The sequence below is a fragment of the Cicer arietinum genome, chromosome 3 (assembly GCF_000331145.2).
Source record: "Cicer arietinum cultivar CDC Frontier isolate Library 1 chromosome 3, Cicar.CDCFrontier_v2.0, whole genome shotgun sequence".
NCBI classification, from domain to species: Eukaryota; Viridiplantae; Streptophyta; class Magnoliopsida; order Fabales; family Fabaceae; genus Cicer; species Cicer arietinum.
In genome coordinates, this window is record NC_021162.2 from 8028396 (window position 1) to 8054751 (window position 26356).

General features: G+C 28.6%; 1 protein-coding gene and 1 long non-coding RNA gene across 2 annotated transcripts in view; one reads left to right on the forward strand and one right to left on the reverse strand.

Moving 5' to 3' along the window:
* Window positions 1-14253: 14253 nt before the first annotated feature.
* LOC140919550 (uncharacterized) lies at window positions 14254-17397 on the forward strand. Its single transcript, XR_012162211.1, has 4 exons — window positions 14254-14391; window positions 14482-14560; window positions 15615-15679; window positions 17222-17397. It is a non-coding gene; the product is annotated as an uncharacterized lncRNA (long non-coding RNA).
* Window positions 17398-25211: 7814 nt separating this feature from the next.
* LOC101489716 (uncharacterized) overlaps window positions 25212-26356 on the reverse strand; it is a 2190-nt gene continuing 1045 nt past the window's right edge. Inside the window, 3 exon segments of the mRNA XM_012719879.3 lie at window positions 25212-25577; window positions 25958-26345; window positions 26348-26356. The exon segment at window positions 26348-26356 is cut by the window's right edge and continues 1045 nt beyond it. Coding sequence (XP_012575333.3) covers window positions 25516-25577; window positions 25958-26345; window positions 26348-26356 — 459 coding nt within the window. The 3' untranslated portion in view covers window positions 25212-25515.

Here is a 26356-nt window from a genome sequence, read left to right on the forward strand (position 1 = left end):
CTTCCACATTTGTTTAAGAGGTAATAATAAGTGTGTTTGTTTCAAAAAAAAATCTATTATTTGACGCAAAAAATTATTTTTTAGGGTTTAAAGGATGTTTGTTTCATATTTTTTAAAAATGATATTAAATAGGCTTCCAGGCCAGGCCAGACATTTAAAAAGGCCAGGCCAGGCCGAAAAAAAAAGCCTATGATAGGCCATAGGCCAGGCTTAGGCCTGAAAAATAAATCGTAGGCCAGACTCAGACCTTTCAAAGCCTGGCCTGGCCTATTCCCACCCCTACAAACAAGTCCATATGTATTAATTGAAGTGGTCTTGAAGTTGAAATAACATTTTTAGGTTTGAAAGAATTCTTTGTTTGCTTACCTTTTTGACAAGCAACACACAATTTATCCTTTATAAATTTCATTTTTGGTAAGCCTACAACAAGATCATGCTTGACCAAGTTGTTTAAATAATCCATGTGAATATGTGCAATTCTCTTATGCCACAACCATGCATCATTATTGTCGCTTACCAAAAGACATTTCATTTTTAAGGATAAATCGTCAAGATTAAGTATAAAGATGTTTTTGAAACGCTTACCGATAAATTGAATTTCATTTGTAACTTCATTTTGGATGATACACTCATCTTTGTTGAAGGCGGTCTTGTATCCTTTATCGCAAAGCTGACTAATGCTTATGAGATTATGTTTTAGACCTTCAACATATAATACATCTTCAATCGAGGGGGATGGGGATGTGCCGACTTTTCCAATGCCTAAATTTTTTCCTTTGTTGTTGTCTCCATAGACAACATATCCCTTTGATTCAAGAGTCAAGGCTGAAAATTTTGTTATATCACCCGTCATATGTTTAGAGCATCCACTATCTAAGTACCACATATTTGAGGTACTTTGTGTGCATAGCTGCAAAATTAAAATCAAATTTTATTAGGTACCCAATGTGCTTTGGATCCTTGATGGTTAGTACCTTTCTTTACCCACACGTAATGTCCTTTTGGAACACTAATGTTTCTAACATGACAGACATTAGGTGTGTGACCCTTGAGACCACAATAAGAACAAGTAGGAGTAAATCTATTTTTAATAGCATGTGTATGAGATTTACTTTGAATAATTTTCTATTTATAATGATGATCCTTTTTCATAATTATAATCTTTTCTCGATTGGATTGATTACTCACTTTAACAAAGATGGTCTTATTCAAGCTTGGTTTATCAAATTTTGAGTCTACAAGACCACTTTTGTCGTTTGAGAATCTTCGCATATTTAAAAAAATTTCCAATCCTATTTGTCCCTTTTCGTATCATTCAATTACTCTATTTAATTGAACATTCTTGAAGGATAGGGAATCACATTTATTGCATGTAAAATTCTGTTTTAGTTTTTCAGAATTCTTTTCCACAATGTCAACTTTTTCTTGAAGACTTGAGATTTGTCTCTTTTGTGTTGACACTAGTTTGAAAAGATTTTTACATTTAATAAGTAGTTCATTGATGGCGTTTTGAGCATCATTATATACTATAATCAATTCACTATTAGTTTTATTATGATGAGGGGAGTCTATGTTACTAACCTCTTCTTCGTCATCTGATTGATGTGATGCCATCAATGCAACATTAACGCATTCTTCACTTTCTGTTTCTGAAGATGAACTCACTTTGTTGTCTTCCCAAGCTATGTATGCATTCTTGAAGTCTTTCTTTTTTATGGCATTTTTAATTCTTAATAAGGTTTGGACAATCTGCCTTGATATGTCCTTTCTTTCTGCATTCAAAGCAAGTGAAATTTTGATTTGAAGTAGAACTATCCTTCTTCTTAAAACTTTTCCTTTTGAAAGTTCTGTCATTTTTAAGAAACTTACCAAATTTCTTAACAAGGAACGTTATATTTTCATCTTCATCTGAATTTTCGTCTTTTATTTGTTCTCTTGATTCGGTCTTTAGAGCAATGTTTTTGGTCTTCTTTTCTTGAATTTCATTTTGTTCTAACCTTCCAAGTTCGATTTCGTGTTCTTGGAGTTTTCCAAATAATGCAGAAAGAGACATTTTGGATAGACTTTTCTCTACGGAGATTGTTGTTACCTTTGGTTGCCAAGCCCTCGTTAATGATCTTAATACTTTTAGATTTAGTTCATCATTGGTGAAGGTATTTCCAAGAGCCGACAAATGGTTAGTTAAGTGGGAGAACCATTTTTGTAAGTCTAAGATAGATTCTCCGGGCAGCATTCGAAATGATTTGTATTCTTGAGATAGTGTATTTAGTTTAGATCTTTTTACTTCAATGGAGCCTTCATGAGTTACTTCCAGCGTATCCCATATTTCTTTGGCTGTTTAACAGTGGGATATACGGAAAAATTCATCCATTCATAGTGCTGATTGTAGCATATTTTTAGCCTTCTTATCGAACAACACTTTTCTTTTATCATCATCAATCCAATAATTTTTTATCTTTATTTCTTCTTTGTTGTTGATGACTGTTGTTGGAATGTGAGGACCATTTTCAACTGTATCTCATATGTCGTCTCCTTGTCCTTCAAGATACGCTTGCATACGTATCTTCCAAAAGTCGTAGTGTTCTCCAATGAAGCATGGTGGTTTGTTACTACTACCACTGTCTCTAAAAACAAGCTGTGCGAAAGCCATGAGTAATGATCGAGGAGTAAGTTACCTAAACCTGCACTGATGCCAATTGTAAGTACAGAGGTACGCCTAAGAGGGGGGTGAATATAAATGGCAGAAAAATAAAGAACACAATAGAATTATCCTGGCTCCCTTTATGACCAAGGGTACATCCAGTCCTCTTGCACACCACAAGAGATTAATCCACTTATTGTCAGAAAATGTACAACTCCCACCCTGGGATTTCTGCTACAAACTTCTAACAATACTTCTAAGATAGCACACCACTATCTTAGATTAAGCTACTTTAAGAAAGTACTACTTTCATTTACAAATGATATAATATGATTTGGAATAAGGATATAAGAGAGGTATAATGATTTCAATCCAATAATACTTCAAGTACTTTGAGAACCTTTCTGAATGATATGAAAATGAAATGCAAGTACTTTGGAAAAAATCAGAATTTTGTTCAAAATTGTTCAAGGTTTGATTCAAGGATTGTGTGTTGTTTGATCTAAAGTTATGGTGTATTTATACTCCATAAACATCTCTTCAGATTCGTGGCCATTGATCCAAGAGGTTTGATGAACAAATACAATGATCTTGAACCATTTCAGATGTGAAAAATTGTGTTGCTTGCAGTTGTATTCAAATACAAGATGTATGTATTCGAATACACCTCTTTGTAATGTTCAGATTTATTCAAAATTTGCACCTTGTATTCGAATACATCGTTCATGTAGTCGAATACAAATGACATAAGAAAGGCAAAAAAAACCAAGACTTCATTTCAGTTTGACAACGTAAGTCTGATGGCATGCGCCCTTGTTGTCGCAAGTTTCAGTTGACTCTAGGAGGAGAGCAATGTACTACCTTAGTTGCCTATGATAAACTCAAATGGATTATGTTCCTCTACCTCTAACAAAGCGTAATAAGAATTCTTCTGCCTCTTCCTCTAACAAAGCATAATAAGAACTCTCCTGCCTAATTCCTTAGTGGATTTAATATTATAATTAAACCTTACCATACAGGAATTCTCTTGTTAAACTATTGTTTTGCAACTAATTTAATTGGTTTCATAACTTGTATCTATCCCTAGACTACAATATCATGAATTTCTCATCTCAAGGATTCATAAAGTCCACTTCCGTTTCAAAATACGAATCGTAGAATATTTTAAAGTTGATCAGGCAATAAAAAATATTAAGCACATAGATGAGAAAAATAATTCAATAAACTCATTCATATAACTAAAAATCAAATCAGAAAAATAAGGGTTTCATCTTGTTACACTCATCGCTAACAAGTAGGGTTAGTTACTCATGACAGAGATACAAAAGATAAGGATTAAAGAAGAATTACAAGAATAATTCATGAATGATTCTTGATAAAACTCCTCCAATTGTGTTAAGAATAGCCGTCTCTGAGTTTCTCTGCTAATTGAATTCAAGAATGATTCTTGATAAAACTCTTCCAATGATTCATGAATGATTCTTGTTAAGAACTCCTCCAATAGAATTTGTTTTCAATTGATCTTTTTCATATAACACTCGTGACCTTCTGCTTCTCTAACTAATAAATATTCATATTCTAGTTGTGCGACATAGTCATCAAAACAAGTTTCATTTCTATATCCTTCTCCGCAAAAGTTACACCTAAGAGGCCGCATCTGAGGGATCTAAGGGTGATCTTTTAAAATGTATCTTTCAATATTTGTTCCTCAATTATACGTAATATAGTAGATATAAGACAAGTATCACCATCTTTATATAATTGTAGTAGAATATCATCGTTACAATCTTTCATGCTCTACTACGAATAGTTATCTCAAATAAAGAAGAGACAAATCACTAGCACACGATATTAGCAAGCTCAACAAATAAAAATAGAAAATAAAAGAAAAACAATTTTTTTCAAAATTAAAAATAAAATAAAATAAAAACAAAAGTTTTATTGTAGAGCAAAACACTTCAATTAAGTAGCCAAATTATAACTCAATAGTGAGATGACAATCCCCGGCAACGGCGCCCAAAATTTGATAGTGTTTCAGCAAGTGTACTGAATTGTTGCAACTAATAATAAAGTGGTAGTAGCGAGTGTCAAACTCAAGGATTGCGTTTTACTATCGAATTGTATTTTATTACTAAAATTGAAGAAAAAGTTTATGAATTGATTAAAATAATATTTAAAATTAACAAAGGTAATATAATTGATCCTTTATAATGATGAGACAAATGTGTCTAATTCCAAAGGTAATATAATTGATCCTTTAAAATTAGACACCAATGATGAGTTTCACTTCGGATCCAGCCTTGGTGTCTAATTTGATCATATTTACTGAATTCCATTATTGAATTATTACTGAATTATCTTTATTATTCTTGCCCTAATGTATTAGTGACAAAACCTTTAATTCCAAAGTAACCCATCATTCTTTAGTGGATTTAAGATTAGAATTAAGTGTTGCCGTACAGGAATTCTACTGTTAAACTATTGCTTTGCAACTAATTTAATTGGTTTCATGACCTGCATCTATCCTTAGACTACAATATCATGAATTTCTCATCTCAAACATTCGTAAAGTCCACTTCCGTTTCAAAATACTAATCATAGAACATTTTAAAATTGATTAGATAATTAAAACCATTAAGCACAAAGATGAGAAAAATAGTTCAATAAACTCATTCATATAACTAAAAATCAAATCAGAAAAATAAGGGTTTCATCTTGTTACACTCATATCTAACAAATAGGGTTTTAGTTACTCATGACAAAGATACAAAAGATAAGAATTAAAGAAGAATTACAAGAAGGACTCATGAATGATTCTTGATAAAACTCCTCGACTGGTGTTAAGCAAAGTCGTCTATGAGTTTCTCTGCTAGGGCGCAAATCTCCTCACTTTCCAATAGTAAAAAAGATACCTAAAAAGTGGTAAAAACACGTTTTAGTTTGTTCTGATGCACGCAGCGCGCCTCAAGCATATTCTGGCAGGTTTGGTGAAGAAATGCGCCCTATGCGCTAGTTTCACGCTTCTAGCACACAACATCTTATGTCTGGCGTTTAGTGCATTTGTCTCCTTTTTTGTATCCGAATGTAGTTTCGGTGTCTTCACGAACGTTGTATAGATGGATCTTAGTTTTCCTTTGCACTTGGTTTGACTCCAATTGGACATGTACAACTCTAGATATGGCTGAAACACTCCACATAGATCATGTTGATTTCACACAAAAATTCAGCACTGCACTAAAACAAAGTAACAACGCAAAACTATGAAAAATATCTGCTTAATCAAGGAAATAAGAACATAAATATTTCATTAAATCAAAGAACTAAAATCAACAAAATATATCAAATAATTCCTTAAATTAACTATTAAATAAGAATAAAAACAATGAAAAATATGCATATGATGAAGAGTCATCAATGTCTGAAAGTCATTAATGTTTGACTTGATCAAAACTATCCCCTAATTCCCTATCGTCAATACCAAGATATGCAGAGTCATTTACGGAGATAAATTTGGATACTCATTAAAGGTTGATCTGTTGTGAACAATGATTGAAAATTTTCAACGCTAACATTTAAATGGACATTTCTTCTTTGTATTTAAGAAGAAATCACTTGGTCCTTTAAATAGTGTGAAAGCGAGCGAGAAAAAGTAAATAACTGATAGAAAATGAAAAAGACTATGTGTTAAAAGCATAAAATCTGAAAAAGCCAAGAACGCATCAAACTCGTAGAACAAGTGTTTTATCCTCTCACAGATAGAGTTGATGTAAATTAGTCAAAGTGTTTTCAAACAGTTATATTGATATAAAATTTAATCTGTAACATCCTCCCAATGAGAGTTAGAATCCTAAAACACACTTTGTGTCAATTCAAACACAAACAAGAGTAAATATCCTTTATTGTTGAAATACTAAGTGAAATTGTTTGAATAAGTGTATATCTTTTTATCCAATCTGGTTTTTTCAGTTTTTTTTTTTAATTTCTTTACTTTTAATTTCTCTTTCAAAACCTTCATTGACAAAAGTTGTTTCATAAGGATTGTTGTTGCTTTTTGAAAAATTAGATGAAGCATAATTGCAGAACATCTAATTTGTCAAATGTAAATATATTTCGTTTCCTTTTCAACGTTTTTTTGTTTTAGGAAAATGCTCTTTGTATTCAAGTTTCCATTTTGAAAATTACTCTTCAATTAAATTTTGAGTAGTATAAAAAAATCTTTGTATTGAGGCAAGTGAATACTCAAAGTGAAAAATAGAGATGCATAAGGATTGTTTTCCTGTGTCATCTAAAACATAGTAATCATCTCATTTCATATTTATACGAGAGATATTTTCTTAGGTTATTTATCCAAGAAAATACCTCTTCATGTGATCAACTCTTCTTTTGGACAAAAAATTAATACTCCGTATGTATTTCCCCGTTATGCTTTCTATTTGTTCTTTTCTTTAAACTCTTCGATGACAAACTGAATTAAACTTGTATAATAATGTAAGGCATCAAAAGTTACTAAGTGAGAAGAGTCTATTTGCTAACACTAATATCCATCCTTTGATAGGAAAAACTATTACTGAATGCAATAGAATTGTTAGTGAAAAATAATTAAGGCATTATAGTGCATATTTGACTTATCATTAGGTGAGAAATCAAACACTAGAACAATGACTACCTCTGTTGAGTCAGAAGAAAGAACCAGAACCAAGACAACTAATCCTTTGGTAAGACATATGAAATAGCATTCGTTAAATCACCTTCGTCAGGTATCTTGTACTTTACTTCATTATTTTATATGCACTTGTTTGTCATATCTTATATGTTTTCGTTTTACGTGCATGTGCTTTCTTTTTTGTTCTATCTTGGTATGTATTGTCTTGTCCTCGTTCTTTTCGCCTTTCCTTGTTAACTCCCGTTAAAATCTATGTTTTCTTTTATTCCTCCTCTCTTTCTATTTAAACCTTTCTCCCTTCCAATTTTTTTTAAAATCATCCCTCTACCTCAAAAGCCTTTTTATCCTAAAACAATGTTTTTCTTTACACTTTCCTAACCTGAAACCCTCTAGGAAAAACCAAATCTATGTCATTTTCTTTATTAAGTCTTAATCTTTCTAAATGATCGTATTTTTTACATTGTACTCACATAAACTTCCGAATTTTCTTAAAACATGAACTGCTCAACCCAAATTGTGAAATGTTCAGAAATTTCTGAATTCATTACATATGTGAACTACAGCCAACAAGATGTATTATCCAAGAAATTTCACAAAATGCATTCAAAGATTCACTTTTGGAACCCTTGGGTATAAATGTCTCCTTCTTTCACCAAGTACCTTGAATACAAGGAGAAAGTAAGAAAAAGAGCATTGAAGGGCTTGTGCCTCGTTTTGTTTGAATCCTTTGAATTGGATGGAAATCTAAAAGTAATAACGAAGAAAGGTTGGAGCACCTACAATTTTATCAAAGATCTACCTTTGGAAAATGATATATCCAACTCGATATTTAGAGAAAGTCGCATCTAAAAAATCAAAACGATTAAAGAAAAGGGAAGATTGCATTATCTCATTTGCTTTGGTTGCGTCTAACAAGTCAAAAGGTAGACTCCTAAATATGAAAGACTTCGTCATAAGTGACTAAGATGAAAGTTCAAAAAAGGAAGACTCGATTTGAAGATGTTAAATAAATGAACTTAGTTTATTTATGTATTTGGAATTTGTGATTCAAACCTGATATATAATATAAGATAATGAATTTTGTTTAGACAGCCCTAAAGAGACCTTGTGATCTTTTTTCATTTGTTTGTTTGTGTCCTTTTGTAACTAGTATTGTAGCTGTAATGTATTTTGTATGTGTTACAAGTGTAATGTAAGTTATGAATTGAATAAAGTTTTTTCCCTTTGTTTGGTTCTTTCCTCTTCTTATCCTTTGTGTGTTTTTTTCCCCCCTGGTCTTTAACGTTCTTTTTGTTGTCTACTCATTGCTTTCTTATGTTGTTTATGTCTTGACAAATGTTTTCCTATTTTTATTCTATATTACTTTTTTTTTTAATCTTCTGTTTATTCTTCTTCTTTTTGCTTTCCCTCTCTATATATTTTTTTAAAATTTTTAACTTTCACTCTGTTTTTTTTGTTTTGTTTTGTTTTGTTTTTAACTTATCTTCATTTTTTAAGTTTATCTTTCTTCCTCTTTCAAACCTCAACTTTTCACCTCCCTCTGTTTTCTTCGTACTTTAAAATATTGAAACACGTATCCCTTAATATCTATCACACGTTATCTCACTTTTCGATTTCCAACACCTTCATCATTACGTCTCTCTTCCCTAAAATGTTACTGTTTTGCTTCTTGAGATTTTATTCTCTATTTATTACCCCAAACATTTTTTGTAACTCCTCCTCTGTGTTCCCTAAATCCTATCTTTGTCCCTGTATCCCTAGTTGTGTTCATACCTCCTTCCCTGCCTCTCAAACTCTCTTGAGATTTTATTCTCTATTTATAACCGCAAACATTTTTTGTAACTCCTCATTTGTGTTCTCTTAATCCTATCTTCGTCCATGTATCCCTAGTTGTGTTCATACCTCATTCCCCGCCTCTCAAACTCTCTTCCATGAATGTTGGTTCATCTTCAGGCAGGTAAAAGAGGTCACATTCCTCTCTTGTGAAGAAAGAAATCCAATCATATAAAGTGACTTTGATGGTGAGTGACATTCTTTTTCAACAACTAGTAGTCAGGATGGCTCTCCTGAAGTCGAGCACAAGGTGGAAGTTTTCATGTCTCGATGGAGGAAATTGCTAAATTCTTGAGACGTGTCCTTAGGTGTCTCTAGAACGTGTCTAGGAGTAACTTTCCTTTTTTTTTTTTTTTGGTTGTCTTGTAATTGTGTCCTCTATAATGAAATTACTCCCTTACTTTTACTATTGCCTCTATTTTCTTTTAAGCCTTCATTTATATTTTCTTATGTTTATCTTCTTTTGGTTGGGTGACGTCTTAGCTCTTCTCGTGTGTCCTATGTTTGTTTGCCTTATTGTCACCTCTATAAACTCACCGTTTTCGATAATAAAAAAGGGGTAGAAAAGTAGAAGATATAGTAATACAAATAATTGTATGTTTTCTCTACATCATCTGCATCTATTTGTTTCTACATGTTATGCATCATCAACATCATCTACATATACTTGATGCATCTATCTTCGACATTAAGTCAAACAATATTTGAATACCTCTTTCAAGGGGAGCCTTACTTTAAAACCTTACTTTGTAAAAGAAAATTGTTCATTAATTGTATAGTTGTTTATCATCATCAAAAAATGAGAGATTGTAGTGCAAAATTATTTTTAAATACAATCATTTGGTTGATGTTTTGATGATAACAAATACATACAAATAAAGAACAACTATGCCTCTAATTATATATGCTCAGTGTGCATATTAAAGGCAAGAGTTATGTTAACAACTGTGTCACCGCCTAAAATTTGGAGTATTCTTCGAATTCAATGGATTCACCACCAAAGTTTATTTAAAATAGGGAAAAAGTTGGGAAACCCTTAAAAAAACGGTCTTTGAAACCAAGTTTATTGTTCGGGAGTTGATTATGTGCAAGAAAGGTATTAGGGTCCTACGACATCCGTTAAAAAATAGTTACTTATAATTAATTGTACAAAATTTATGTTAACTTAAAAAATATTTACTTTCTTCTTATTAGTAAATACAAATATAAATTATCTTTTTATGAATGTGATATTGTAATAAAAGGGTACTTAAAATTGAGAAGAAAAAAAATTACTATTGTGTTTGAGAAGAGTGTGATCTTGCTCCATGTATCTCCAAGTGAGATGGAGAAATCAAAGTTATGTAGTTCTTGGATAGAAAATGTGGATGTGCTGATTGTTTTTAAAGAAAATGTGTTTTGTTGTTGATAAAAAATAATTGTTTTGATGAAAGAAAATGAGTTTGTTAGATTTGAATAATTATATTAAAAAAATGCAACTTTTAAGACTATCAAGTTGTACAACTTGTGTCTTAAAAAACTCAAGGACTAAAAAGATGTCATATCTAATTAACCCATTTAAGAACAGTTTTATTACTTTGGTTATAAAAAGGGGAGCTTTAAAACCATCAAGTTGTACAAGTTTTTGTCTTAAAAAACTCAAAGACTAAACAAATGTCACATCTAATTAATCAAATTTAAAAGTCGATTTTAGATTAATTTTTTCATAAAAACGAGTGTTAGAACTATCAAGTTGTCACAATTTGTGTCCTAAAAGATTAAAAAGATGTCACATATAATAAATCAATTTTTTAAAAGTTCAATTTAAAACTATCAAATTGTCCAAATTTGTGTCTTAATAACTTAGAGAATTAAAAAGATGTAGTATCTAATTAATCCCCTTAAGAAATTTTGATTCATTTAAAATAACAACCAATTAATTATACATGAAATCACTAAAAAAATAATGTAGCAAAAATAGATTGAGCTCATACAACCAAATAAGGTTCCAAATCCCAAAAAACTCGACAATTAATGAGAAAAATAAAACTAAAACATAAAGAAAGGATTACAAAAGAAAGGAAAACGTTGAAAGGAAAAAAGCAAACATAAACTGAAAGAGAAAGAAGAGAAAGTTGCGCATAGGGAAGAGAAAATAAAGAAATAAAGAAAGAAATAAGAAGAAAAAGAGAAAGGAGAGAATCGTGAGGGAAAGTGAGAGAGAGAGGAAATACGAGAGGAGAGTGACTCACTAACTCATATATGGGATGGGGCGACAAAGAAGACAACGGTGCGCAACTGTGTTGGACAGCTGAACGGTGGTCGGTCACCGAAGTTGGGTACACGATCAATCAAAAATGGTGGCGACACTTATAGGAAAAGGAATGAAAAGAAGGGAGGGGGAGGCTGAAAAGAAGGGGAGGGAGGAGCTAGGTGTTGGCAAGAGGGAAAAAACAGAGTACATTTTTTTAAGGTGTTAAATGTAATGTAATGGGAACTCGGGTAAATATATATGTACTCAAAATTTGAGCAGATTTATAAAATGAAGATTTTTTAGATTTAATAATAATAATTGCAAAATGTTTATTTTTTAGAATTATTTTTAATTGGTCGAACAAAATTGAGGTACGTGTGTTAGAAATCTTCTAATGGAACAAGATATAATAAAACAAGACAAAAATTGCAAAAATAAAGCACAGTGGAGCATGCATTGAAATATAACGTCTATCCTCTAATGACTAGACGAAGGCAAAAGAAACCAATACTTCACTTCAGCTTGACAATGTAATTCTGGTAACATGCGGCCATGTTTTCATAAGCTTTACTTGACTATGGTAGAGAGCAACATAGTACCTCTGTTGCCTATGATAAACCCAATTGGATTATGTTCCTCTACCTCTGACAAAGCATAACAAGAATTCTTCTGCCTCTGCCTCTAAAAAGTGTGACGAGCAAGTTACTGCCTCTGCTTCTGATAATCTTATCAAACGTCTAACTCTGAACTTTTATGTATCATATGATAAAGTCAATGCTTTGAAAAGTCAATGCCCAAAGAAGACATAGCAACTTCAAATCCTCTGATAAATAGTATGAATCTGCTATATGTCTAAAAGTCATTAATATTTGACTTGATCAAAATTATCCTCTCATACCATGTCCTCAATACCAAGATATGTAGAGTCATTTACGGATACATTAGGATACTAATTAAAGGTTGATCTGCTGTGAACAATGATTGAAGATTTCCAACAGTAATATTTTCAACGGACATTTCTTCTCTGTATTAAGAACTCACTTAGTTGTTACAATATCCCGAAATCTAGTGAGAGAAAGTAAATAACTGATAGAAAATGAAAAAGGCTATATGTTAAAATAAATATTAAAAAAAAAAGCCAAGAACGCACCAAGCTAGTAAAATGAGTGTTTTATCCTTTCATAGAGAGCTATTAGAGTTAATGTAAATCAATCAAAGTGTTTTCATACACTTCTACCGATCAAGGATTTAATCTGTAAAATCCTCTCAATGAGAGTTAGAATCTTAAAACACACTTTCATCCTCAAAGAGGTACCTGAAAAGGTACAATGACCCTCATAAACCTCAATGGCAGGATGTCAATATGTTGAAGAACAGTTCTGGGAACGAAAGCCTGGAAAAGCTATAGAAAAATACTCAAAGCCTGAATAGGCAAAGTAAAGAATACTTGTACAACTATTTAATGGAAATAGTGGATTAAGCCTTCAACTATACTGAGATAAAATCTCTATGTAAGGGAATGACTAGAGGTAGCAACAATTTATTTTGAACTGGTATACAAATATATGTGTCTCTTTAGTCTCTTTAAATTATCACATCTTAGTTCTTTATGATTCAATTTTAACTCTTCTAAATCTCTTTTAATAGTAACTTGAATGTTGTGATAAAGAACAAAAGAAAATTTAAAATAGATTGAAAATGACAAACACAATTCAAACTATTCTTTTTCTTGTGTTTTGTAGCATGTTCAGACATAAGAAGATGGAATCAACTGACACCAATGTGTCAACATTTAATTTGACACTAGATCTCGTCTCTCGAATTTATTTAATCCAATGACCTAAAACAATTATCAAAATAATTCAAAATATTGAATATTTTATTATTTGTCTCACAAAATAATAAATGTTTATTATCATGAATATATAATCACCAGCAGTGATTCAATCTCATTCATAATATGACAAAGTCCATCTTACAACAACCATAACCTTTATTTTGTCACACACTTGGGCTTTAAGCTTAACAATATTGGTCTCGTTCTCTATCACAACAACAAGAAGTTTAATGTCATAAAAATAATGACCCTAAAAGGAAGGGTTATTGAGGAAAAATATTCCTTATATTTGTTGATAATATATAGTGAATTGAAATCGATGGGCAGTGAAAGATGAACTAATATATACATTTGAGCAATAGGCTTATGCAAGTTGTGTGACTCAGAAAGAATAGTGGCATTACTAATGGGGGAAGCAATTGGTTTATGAATATAATTTATGAAATAAATATTTCTAATTTTTGTTTAGGTGTCCGAAAAAGGGAGGATAATTTTGTTTTTACATGACAAAATCTTCTATTATAGTAGAATTTACCATCTCTTTTAAGATAAAAAAAAAATGAAAGATTGTGAGACAAATCATGTTTAATTTTTAGTGATTGTTTTAAGGATTAAATAAAATAAAGGGATGAGATTTGGTGTCAAATTAAGTTTTGACCTTACGATGTCAATTGATCCGATCCTTATATCTATATGAGTTCGGCCTCATTTTGTTTAATTATCTTGATTTCTTTTAATTTTACTTTTTTTTTTCATTGGATCGAAAATTTATATCGTATAGTTCATGCGTATAAAATTTTTCATAAATCTAAAATCATTTGATATGTTATTGAAACTCATGAAGATTAATGATGTTCAATAAAAGTGTATAAAACGTTAATTTTAATTTCAATAACATGTCAAATGATTTTATATTTGTGCAAAACTTTACATGCATGATCTATACGATATAATTTTTGATCCAACAAAAAAAACTTGAAAAAGAAAGTAAAATTAAAAAAATGGAGATAATTAATAGATACATAGTATATGCATTGGTGAATCTCTCTCTCTCTCATTGAAATCTCCCATCCTACCCAAATCATCATCTCATTCTCAAGGCTCTCTCTCTCTCTAATATATTGCAGAAAAAGCCATAAGAACCAAAAGCCTTATGAAAGAAATAAAACAGAACCAAACCAATGGTATGCAATTAATTAATTCAACATTCTTGATTTGTCTCTCTCAAAAATAATTAGATCTTTCTAACTCTTATATATTCTCACTCTCTCAAGGTTATTCATTTCAACTTCAGAGCATCTATACTGAATATCATGTTGCTTTAATTTTCTTCTGTTCAACAACATGAAACAGGTACCTATTTATGTTTATGTCAACATATGAATTCTTTATAAGAATACTTTAATTTCTCAAACTCAGCTCTTCACATTTCATTTTTTTTATGAATGCATAGTTAATGATTAAAATTAAAACATTATTTAAGTGCTTTGATGCAGCATGAGTAACCAAAGTGATAGATTAAAATATTATTTAAATGCTTTTATGAAAATTTGTTTTCGTTGTTACAATTAATCAATAACAATTGATGTATTTAATTTAAATAAAGATAGTGTTTATTCGCTAAAAAAACAACAATTTTAATGCATCGTTTCTAGAAAATAAAATATTGTAGTGACGGTTTGGGACAATCATTTGAACTTAAATTTTGACTTAAAAAACATTTGAAATGTAAAACAAAAGAAGGGAAGTATAATGTAGTTGAAATAGAGTTAAAAGTTAATCAAATATGATATTTAGAATTAGAAATCAGCTTCTTTATATTACATATTTTAGAACTCACATTTAGTCATGAAAAATAATATAGTGGGAAATCACATAAGAAAGTATATACATATATATAAAAAAAACACAAATGCTTTGATACTCACAAATAAGTGTAGATATATATAACAAGAGAGTTGAATTTAGTGAAAGATGTTAGAATCTCACAATATAATGAATTAATATTTAAACTTCAACAAAAAATCAATAATATCTAAAATATGATTATTTTTTATTGGAGGGAATATGTGAAAAAGATATATATAAATATATCTATCGTAATGAAAAATTATGTGTTATTACGGTCAATGTATTTAAATATATAGATTAAATTTATATACATTGTTGCTATAATATTTTTTTACATTGTCAATTAATTAAAATTATCAAATTATTAAAAAAAATGAATTTTATTGTAAATACTTTTAAAATCACATATAATCGATTCAGTTGTAATATACCGATAGTGTAAAAAAAAATTAACTACCAACACAAAATTAAACTCAAAATATATTTTTAGTTCTTACATGGTTTATCTCTTTTTGTTTCTTCACAAACTCAGTGTGTCTCTTTTGTAACTTTTCAGTGTGAAGATGTTGACCTTATAATGATCGAATGAGGAGACAAATTGGAAGCGAAGCATGTAAAAAGGTACCCTGCCATCTGGAGAACAATAATTATGGTTTATTGTTTATGTTTTGAAAATATTTGTATCACCCATATTAAGTTTTAAATTGACCACCTTATATACAAATAGAAATTAAATTAAGGATTTATTGTATTTTTTGTCTATATAATATAGGAGAAACATGATTTTAATCTCTATAGATATCTTTTTTTAGATTATCTTTAACTTGATTTTCTTCCCTTTTTTAGTCTCTTGATGAATTTTGATATTTCTAAAAGCTGATGTAACATTGACATATGGAAAAATTTGTGGTGAGGTGGAATAATATTTTTTTTTACTATTTATTTACATTTTTATTAATATAAATGAGAAACATAAACGTGTAGCTGAATTTCAAGTTGGACACTTTGTTGGGATCTCAATGTCCTTAGTTAGAATAGGCATCAAAATATTGTCCTTTAAGTTGAACCTCAATCGATCACGAAATGTATAAATTGAAGAGATATGAATAGGTGGTTTAATAGGTTGGGAGAGCAATCTAGAAATTGAAGGGATGTTATAATGTAGATATGAATCCTCACTAACTTTACTAACAACATTATCAACTATTTTGGTACTAAAATGTGTAAGTTTATCACTTCTATTGTGTAATGTGTAATGGTGTATGTGTATAAGTAAGAAAAGTTAAAGACAATTTAAGTGTAATTACTTTAGTTTTCTTGGTCCAATTTGAACCATAACCTTTGCTTTGTAGTGGAATTGTTTAGAGTGCATTTAATTTGCTAAAAAAAGAGACTGAACATGACAATTTTTTTTTACCATGTTTGATTTAGAAATTAATCATGAGACTGATAAAATAGTTAGTAATAGATTGGACAACTTTTTGTCTTAAATATAAATTATCAAAAATACTAAAGTTCCCTTTTTAATTTCTACTAAAAATTATTACCCCTCTCTACTCTCCCACTCTTCTCTCTCCCACTCTTCTCTCTCTCTCTCTTGTGTATCTCCCTCTTATCCCTCTCTATTCTCTCTCCCTCACTCTCGTGTCTCTCAACCTCTCTCTATAATCTCTCTCCCCCTCATATATGTCCCTCTCCCTCTTTACATCTTTTTTCACTAGATTTGTCTCTTTTGTTAATATTTTCATTCATTAATGTTATATATCTATATATATAAAACAATAAAGGGTATTATAGTAAAACTTATATTATTTTGTCTAATACATAAACATATTAAATAAGGTACAATGCAAAATTATTTATCATGTGCATCGACCATCAAATAAAGTACAAAAGTTATGTTTACAATTTTGTATTATCCTGTACTATTTTATCGAGTACTTAACATTTTACTATTTTATAATTCAAATGCACCCTTAATATCTTTTGCCTTTTTAAATGGAAATTAATTAACTAACATTTACTTTCAGGGAAGGGGTTTACTGTCAGATAATAATTTTTGTTCGTTTAGTCATGAAGTTGATGAATTTGTTCAACACATCTTTTTTAATGCATTTCATGTGTTATCTAATAGGTGTGTGGATTATGTATTCCAATTTTCAGGTGTTCTAATGTGGCAGAGTTTTACGTCATCAATTTATTACTATTTGGAAGACACGAAATAAGGTAATATTTTGTAAAGATGTTATTAGAGTTAATTAAATCTGGAAGACAGTAAAGTTTAACACCTAATGTTGGTTTAAGCCTAAAATCAAGAGTTTTAGTTATAATCTTTATCAATGGTGAATAAACACAATGTTAATTTTGCTTTGAATAACGTTTTTTAGTCTACCTTATGCTTCGTTAGCTTTTATTTATTCAATATATATAATATTTTTTGGCCGGTTAAAAAATACTAACATTTACTTCTAAAATAAATTGAGACGAAACAAAAGTTCTCTTTCACGAGAGTAATAGAAATTCTTACTACTTAAGTAGATCAAATGCAAAAAAATATTCATAAATTCAAAAATTAATTAATATTTCATCACTCAATGTGGGTAAAGGTGGTTTATCTAAACCCCAATCAGGGTACTGATTAATCTCCCTTACCTGTTGTATCATGCCTATAACAACCTGAACTACCCCACTGTGAATAAGGTCATGCATAATCTGATTAATGAGAACGTACTGAACTTGAGATGTTTTTTATGCAATGTCTTTATTTTGTCATGTATGCAATGCATCCTTCATCCACAATAATTATAAACAACTTAGCAATATGTTGAAATTCAAGTGGGAATTAAATCTTAAGTCTTTGATCAAAAGCTGGAACCATATACGTATTTAGCTAGAGGCAGAACTCTTGCCTAGAGGTGGTGCGTTGTGGAGTGACAGATCAGAGCCATCATGACTAGAGTCAGAGAATGCGTGATCATGATGTTCTAATCAAAAGTAGCCTGAGTAAAGGCAAAGTTAGCAGGATCAGAGGATACGTGAATCGGGGACAACGTGATCATAGGTAGATTCTGATAGAAAGGATATGTGGATCAAAGGATACATGGACCATAAGCAGCATGGTCAAATGAAGATTCAGAAGATACGCGTCCAACGAAAAAATAAGAGGATATGTGTCTAGAGGAAGAATCAAATGATACGTGTCCAGAGGAAGAATAAGAGGATATGTGTTCAGAGGAAAAATCAGAGAATATATATCCAAATGATACGTGTCTACAGGAAAAATCAAATGTGACAAAAGAAAAAATTAGAGGATGCATGTCTGGAGGAAAAATTAGAGGATACGTATCCAGATGAAGAGTAAGAGGATAAGTGTCTAGAGAAAGAATTAGAAGATACTTGTTTAGAGGAAGAATTAGAGGAATAGACAGAACAGAAACAACAAGGGCAAAAATAGAAGGAGAAACCAAAGGCAGAAATACTCAAAGTTGAGAAATAGAATCAAAGACAACATGTCTAGAAAGATAAGTTAATCATCAGAGATAGAATTTTCAAAATCATAAGTTAGGAACCAGAGGCAGCAATATAAAAATAATTATCAGAGGTAGAAATACTTAGGTTTTTTAAACAACAACCAGAGGCAAAAGTTATAATGACGAGGGTGACAAAGCATCCAAGGCACGCACATTTGCCTTCAGTAACAGGATTCACACATTGAATTACAATTATTTTCTCAAAATTATGAGATTTCCTAAATTACTAACATGTCAATCAAGCAACAAGCAAATAAACAATATGCATGGCAATTTAAATCATTTGGGTGCAGATTCAAAACAATTATATCTTAAAATTTTTATTTTTCTCACACATCTAAGTTCTTTTAACCCGTAAAATCCCCAAAAAAATTCTAACAAGAAGTAAAGGATTTCAATGAATAAAATCTCATGACCCTCATGCTAAAATGAGTTAATGTAACATAACTCAACTTTCAAAATTCTCATTAGTTGAAAAAGGAGTTGCCCCAACAGTTATGGTTCATTTCAAGTTGTGTCATCTGTTTCAGCTCGAAATTTCCCTTTTTCTTAGTTTATTTCTTTTCAACTTCATGGATCTTGCTTGAATCTCAAAGCTGTAGAGGTTGAATTCCACATGCAAGGTTGTTGGGCAGGTCTAATGGTGTTAAGTAAACTGATATTTTTAGAGATTTTGAAAAAGGAGAAATGGAGGATTTGATGGAGATGATGAACAATAACAATAGAGATATCTTTCAAACTTGTTATGGGAAGGATCAGAGAAAAATAAAATAATGATTGAGTATTTTCTCCAGAAAGAATAAAAAATGAAGGGAAATAAGGAAATTCTCCATTTTACCTCTTGGACATTCTCCATGTTACCTTTTGTTCACTCCTATTTTAATTAAAATTCCTTAACTCTAAATTAATATGTTAACATTTTTAAAAATCATTATTTTAATAAATTTTAATTAAACGAGTTGTTATAATAGGATTGAAAAATTGAGAGATAAATTGGAGAAATATAGGACATGTTTGATTTAGTTTTCAAAAATTCTATTTTAGTTTTAAAAAATTAAAATAATAAAAAAACTTGAATAGTTCTAATGTTTTTCAAATTGTTTTATAAAACTGTTTTCAATTTTCATATTTTAAAAATCAAAAGAGCAAAACCATATTCTTGTTTCAGTTTTGCCTTTTTTTTTATTTAATGTTTGAAATTTAAAAGACATGGAAAACTAAATTTTATTAATGGCAGTAATGTAAATAAATACAACTCTATTATTACTTACACATCTTTGCAAAGTTGCAAGACGCTAGATTCTACTTAATGTGTTGCACGTATTTTTTAGAATAACGTTGTTGCAAAAACATAAAAATTTGACACAAATTTAATAATTTGACATTTTATGAAAAACAAAACGCAATCCTATCATGTTTTATACGATATTGTATTTGTGTTCTATTTAATATTAAATTTTGTGTTTTAATAACATTACTCTATTTTTTATTTATGTTTCTTTTTCTTTTTGTTGGTAACTTTTTTTTTCTTTGTCTTAACATTAGTCGACTGATTTTTATTAAAAGAACATTTAATTTACATAAAATGTTAGTATAAAAAGTTCTTATAATGTCAATTTATCACAACCATTAGATTATTAATAATATTTGACTTTTATTATAATTATTTATAAAATCACCCCATGATTGATTGACGATTTAAGAAAATATATGTGATACCTTACTACATTAAGAATATACTACCGCTATATAGTGATCCCAAATAAAATTGTATTCATGAGTATTGTAGATAAAATTCGATGGGACGTGTAGTTTTATAGATAAATTAATGGTTATTTTGATTACTGTTAGTTAATAGATATATATGCACAGATAATGGTATCAATAGCCGCATATATCTATACTCATTAGTAAATTAATAAAATTATTATAAATCAAATTTGATCTTAGAAGATATAATAAATACCATTATAATTAACTCACACAATTGCGATATCTCATATTTGAACTCGAGACTTAATGTCCAACATAACAATATCAACATTTTTCAATTGAATTAGAACTAAAATTATTAAATTTTGTTTATATTTTAATATTTTATTGATAAAACTTTATAATATATTTTGATTGTATGTTAATATTTTTATGTAACTACTTTTTCATGATAATTGATATAGAAGTTTTAATAACAATTTTCAAAAACTAGATTACCAAATACATTCGGTTTATTCTCCTTTTAAAAATAGTTTTTGAAAAATAGATTACCCGAAAAAAATTTTCATTCCTACAACAACTTTAAAAAATTACATTACCAAACAAAGTTTAATTTTCTTTTTCTCTCTTAAAACAATCTTTAAAACACAAATACTAAAACTAATTTTAAAATCTATAAATAAAAGTGTTACAAATAGACCCTTATACTCTTTTCTCATATTTAATTATTAGAAAAAGGAAGGGAAAAGAATTACATCTATATTAGTAAATTTTTATATTTCTTATGGATTGGTCAAGTGGTAAAATGCCAGAAATGTAATTATCTTAGTAAGTTCAATGAACTCTAAAGTCTTTTTACTTTAAATTTAGTATTATCTCCTCACGCGAATTTTTTTTTAAAAAAAAAATAATTTTCCTCCTCACATAAAATATAAGAGTTGAAACAAAACAGAAATCCCATAAAAATAGCAAACTTACGAATTTATACATCAATACTTGATGAAAAATAATTTTAATTTTTACAAATAGATTCTTTTCTATCGCTTTTCTTTTTAATCAAATAAAATAAAAGAATTTCACATCTTATTCGTCCTCTTCTTTAAATAATATGTGAAATCATATTTTCTTTTTCATTTTATCTATTTTCTTTTTTGTGATTATATTATTTGAATATGTACTACGAGTGCTTTTTTATTTTACACATGACATATCATCATATTAATATTTTTAGAGATGTTTTAGGAGCTATCATTACATAGTAACATTATGGTGAGTTTAAATTATATGCATGAGTAAAATAATTTATACCCTCTTTTAATGGCAATTAATCTATTAGCAAAAATTATCTTATTATTTTGCATTCAAACAAAACAAAAGTGAAAGTCATTTTCACCCAAATATATTTGACAAAATATAATTGGGCGTTTATATAGCCCAATTAGTAAGTTGATACGGGCCCAATTAGTCATATGTGAGTGTGTTCTAAATTAATCAAAATTATCAAACGGGTTCAATTTGAAAATCTTACAGGATTGCAAATTCATGTAATGAAACAACAACAATATTAATTTATACATATTCTTTTTATACATAGATAACATCATCAATTTCTTAGTAAGATGATATATCAATCTTATTTTGTAAACATCAATTCCACAGACATAGAATAACGAAGTTTGATTGAAACTTTGACTATTTTTTTACTCTTTTTGGACTATTGATTATTTTTATCTAATGGATATTCTAATTCTATTCATAAACGAGTCTCTTTGATACAATCCTTTATGAGGTAAAAAACTATGATTGGTTGTTCATCCATCTCTAATCTTTATTTAAAATGTACAAAAAAAATTAAATTAGATTGAAATTTCTAATATCATTAGTTTTATTTTTTACTACTAGATTGGAGATTTTTACTATGGAATTTTGAGATTCGGTAAAATATGTGGGGCTTCCATTTAATAATCAAATGTTTCAAGAACAATTAGGATTATGTATTATTTTCAATGAACTATTTTCAAAATTTGTATTACAGTCATTTATAATGTATTTTTTCTAGAATGAAAAATAAATAAAAATGATAGTTGAAATATTGATGTATCAAGTTATAAATTTAATTCACATACATCAATTTTTCAATTATCAATTTTGCTTATGTTTCATTCCAAATAAAGTATTAGATTAAATATTGGACCCGTTTCTTTAAGATTATAAAAAATTGATTTTGACTTTATATTTAAAAAGAATAGTTTTTATGATAACTTACTTAAAAATAATAGAATTTATTTTAAATTTATTTGTTATTGATTAAAAAAATAATTTTGACATTTAATAACTGAAATATTTATTATTAAATATTTTAACATGATAATAATTACATCTTTTTTATAAAAAAAATATATATATCTTTCAAAAATAATTTTTACGAATAGTTTCTCAAAATAAATTTTACTTTTAATCACTTTTTGAAATTTATTTATCTAAAAGAAGTTGTAGCAAATAGATAAAATACTTAAAATGATATATTAAGATAAACTATAGCAGAAAAGTAATAATTTATTTTAATATATCAGAAAAATATCTTATTTAAATTTCAATCGTTAATGAATGAAATTTAGAAAAGTAAATATAAAAAATCTCTCTAATTTTATCATTAAATTTTGTGACGCGATCAAATTAGATAGGAATTTCATTTTATGTCACTAATTTTATTTTATTTTTAGTTTGAATTTTCACACTGCATCTATTTAATTTGAAAAGTGTACCAAGAGAAATTTTTAAAGAAAAAACTAGTAAGGAATGCTATAACACCTACTTATTAATAGATAAAATATATAGTTCATAACTAGGTCTTTAAACTATAAGATGATAGGAATTGAAGTACACCCATTCACCTCCCCAATAATAAAATTAAAACTAATATATTTGCTATTATAAAAATATATATTATTTGTGTATTAAAGAAGACTTATTATGTAATAGAGTTGATTTTCTAGTTCTATATTTTGCTTATAATTTGGTATGTGTTGTCGATTAATGTACTTTTTTTTTCTCTTTCATTTTATTCTATTGAATTTTTCAATAAGTGATTTTTAATAAGACATTTCGGCATTTCAAATTTCAGTTTCCTTCGATTTTGACTTAATTTTCTAAATTTTGTTTTGAAGTGTTGCAAATGATAAATATAAGAGGGTCAATATAGTTGGGACGTCTAAATAATTATGTTATATTTTTGCATTTTAATTTATTTATTTATTTATTATTATTATTATTATATTATTATTATTAATATAAATTTGATATTTTATAATAGAATTACAACTTACAACACTAAATGGCTGAATTTCCGAAACTCAGTATAAACCTTCCACAACTTAGTTTGTTACTCTGGCCAACTACTTTTTGTTTTTGTTGTCTATAATTTGACAAGTATCACTATAAACTTACACCTGTAAAATTAAGATCATAAGTTTAAACTCCCATCACAATAGAAAATATTCAGAGTAACAATATTAAATTGTGAGTTGAACTAGACTTTTCGAATATTTGACCAAGTACTAGCTAACAATTAGGCCAGGCATCAAAATTAAGGTCACACATCAAGAACACTTAAATGTGATTCAGCTTCAATACACAAGTTAGGACCAGACCAACACTTATTAAAGTCTAAAGCAAGGTCTAAATAAAAAAGAAATAGCAGCCCTTTTAATATAAATCAATATTTTAATATTTGTTAATTTAAATTTCTATGTTGTTTATTTTATGAGATACAAAATATTTTAATTAAATATATCAATAGTTGTATCTTTGTATATCGTGAGGTCTTTTACTTGTTGTAATATTTAAAAATGTTTTAATTTTGGCTTAAATAAATATGAAAAGTAAATTATTTTTGAAAAGTCTAAAACCCTAGCTTTATTAGCTTTGTCCTTGTGCCAGCTCTAGCACAAGTCTTATACTTAATCAAGCTGCAAATCTTATGCATGATTTATTTTGTTAATTAAGCTTCAAGAATATATATGATTTTTCTTGTATATATGTGCTGCGAAATTTTATAATGGATCATTTTTTAATACATATGTCTTTTTATGTCTAGTAGTTTAATAATTTGAATTTTTTAAATAAGAAATTTAACTTTAAATAGTTAACGAATTTTAATTGATGAAAAATCATTACGAGAAAATTTGAGTTTGAATCAAAACCAAAATAATTATTTATTAAATTTTTTTTATCTCTCAACCAAACTATAAATTACTATAACTTCATTCTCCCGAAAACTATAGGTTAAAACAAAAATATAATTAACAAAATTTAAAAAGAAAAAAACTTGTTAAAAGGATGATTAATTTTTATTGTAAACTAACAGATACACACCCAACTAATACAGATCAACTGTAAGAAAAAGGTCAAAGATCTTGAATTTAATTAATTCTTCTTTACCTGCTACTCGTACCACCAAGGGATCGGGTTTTATTTTTACAATACCCTCTTTTTGAAAAAAAACACCAAAATACCCCCATTTGAAAAAAATATACCAAAATGCCCCATTTTTTTTTTCTTTACTTACAAGTCGCCATTTGGAATGACGACTTCCTTAAGAAGCCCGAGTTTCAAATGGCGACTTCCTACTTGATTTTTTAAAAAAGGGGCATTTTGGTATATTTTTTTCAAATGGGAGTATTTTGGTGTTTTTTTTTCAAAAAGGGGGTACTAAAAAAAAAGACCCAAGGGATCGATATATAACATTAATTTTATATCATTTATATAAAATATTATCTCATATTCTTGTAATTTTAATGTATTGACTTCAAACTTTTTTTAAATAATTATAAAATAGTTATTAATATCAATTTTATTAATACAAAATTTCTCCTTCTTCAATTTTTCAAAAAATTACTAAAAGAAAATAGTAAAAAAATTGAATCTGGTAAATATAATTGAACTTTAATTTATATAATATAGTATCAGCCACACTTAAAATATTGGCTAGAAATAATACACGCATCATTCTTTGAAGCCAATTACTGTCACATGACTTTAGGCTGATCTTGAAGAAAACAAAAAAAATTCAGTACATAACAGACATATTGTCTAAATGGAAAATAGGGCAGAAAAAAAATGACTGAAATGTGTCTCCATATGAAATGATTAATTCCTTGGAAAAGCACTTTGAAGAGAATTCATTCTGATCATCAGAGATTACACTAGTACTTGCTAATATCGATTGTTTGGACTGCTATTGCACTCCTCCCATGATTTTCCAAAGATTTGAAGCCCTAAATAAATACAAATTCAAACTTATTAATTTTAAAATATATATCACAATTTACAAAAGAAATAAAATAATAATTAGGTTTTTTTTATTTGAGAAAATATTTATAAAAATGTGTTTATTTTTATTTGATGATAAAAATAAGAGTTTTTGAAGTGAAGCACTTTAATAGAAAGAAGATGAATGTTCATTATGAATGGCACTTTTTTGAAAATAATAAAAATACTTTATTTTATTTTTTTAATATTTTCATTGTTTTCATAAATGTACTTAGAAATGTGGAAACTTTTTTATTTCTGAATTTTTTATTAATAAATTAAAATATCTGAAGTTTTAAAAAATAAAAATATTAAATAATGAAACAATTAAATTAGAAAGACAAACCTGATGATAGATTCATTCTTGATATTGAAGAAAAGTTGGATCTTCCAGCATTATTAGCATCCCAATTTGGTGACATAGTAGACTCATGACAATCATTGTTATGATTATCAAAACCTAATGGTTCCTTAGAGATCAAATTGTTTTGTTGATGATGAGAATTAGAAGAAGAAGAAACTGAAGATTTCTTCAACTTTCTCTTAATCACAATAGATTCTTCAATAAAATTAAAAATATCATCTCTTTGAAACTCACCACCACCAACACCTAAATGATGAACTAACCTAGGTTGTTGTGATTTAGAAATGTTGTTTTCATCATCATTAGGCATCAATTGATGAAGAATTTGTTGAGGGTTTTCACTTTCAACATATTTTTCCTTCAAATCTTCTTGCATCTTCT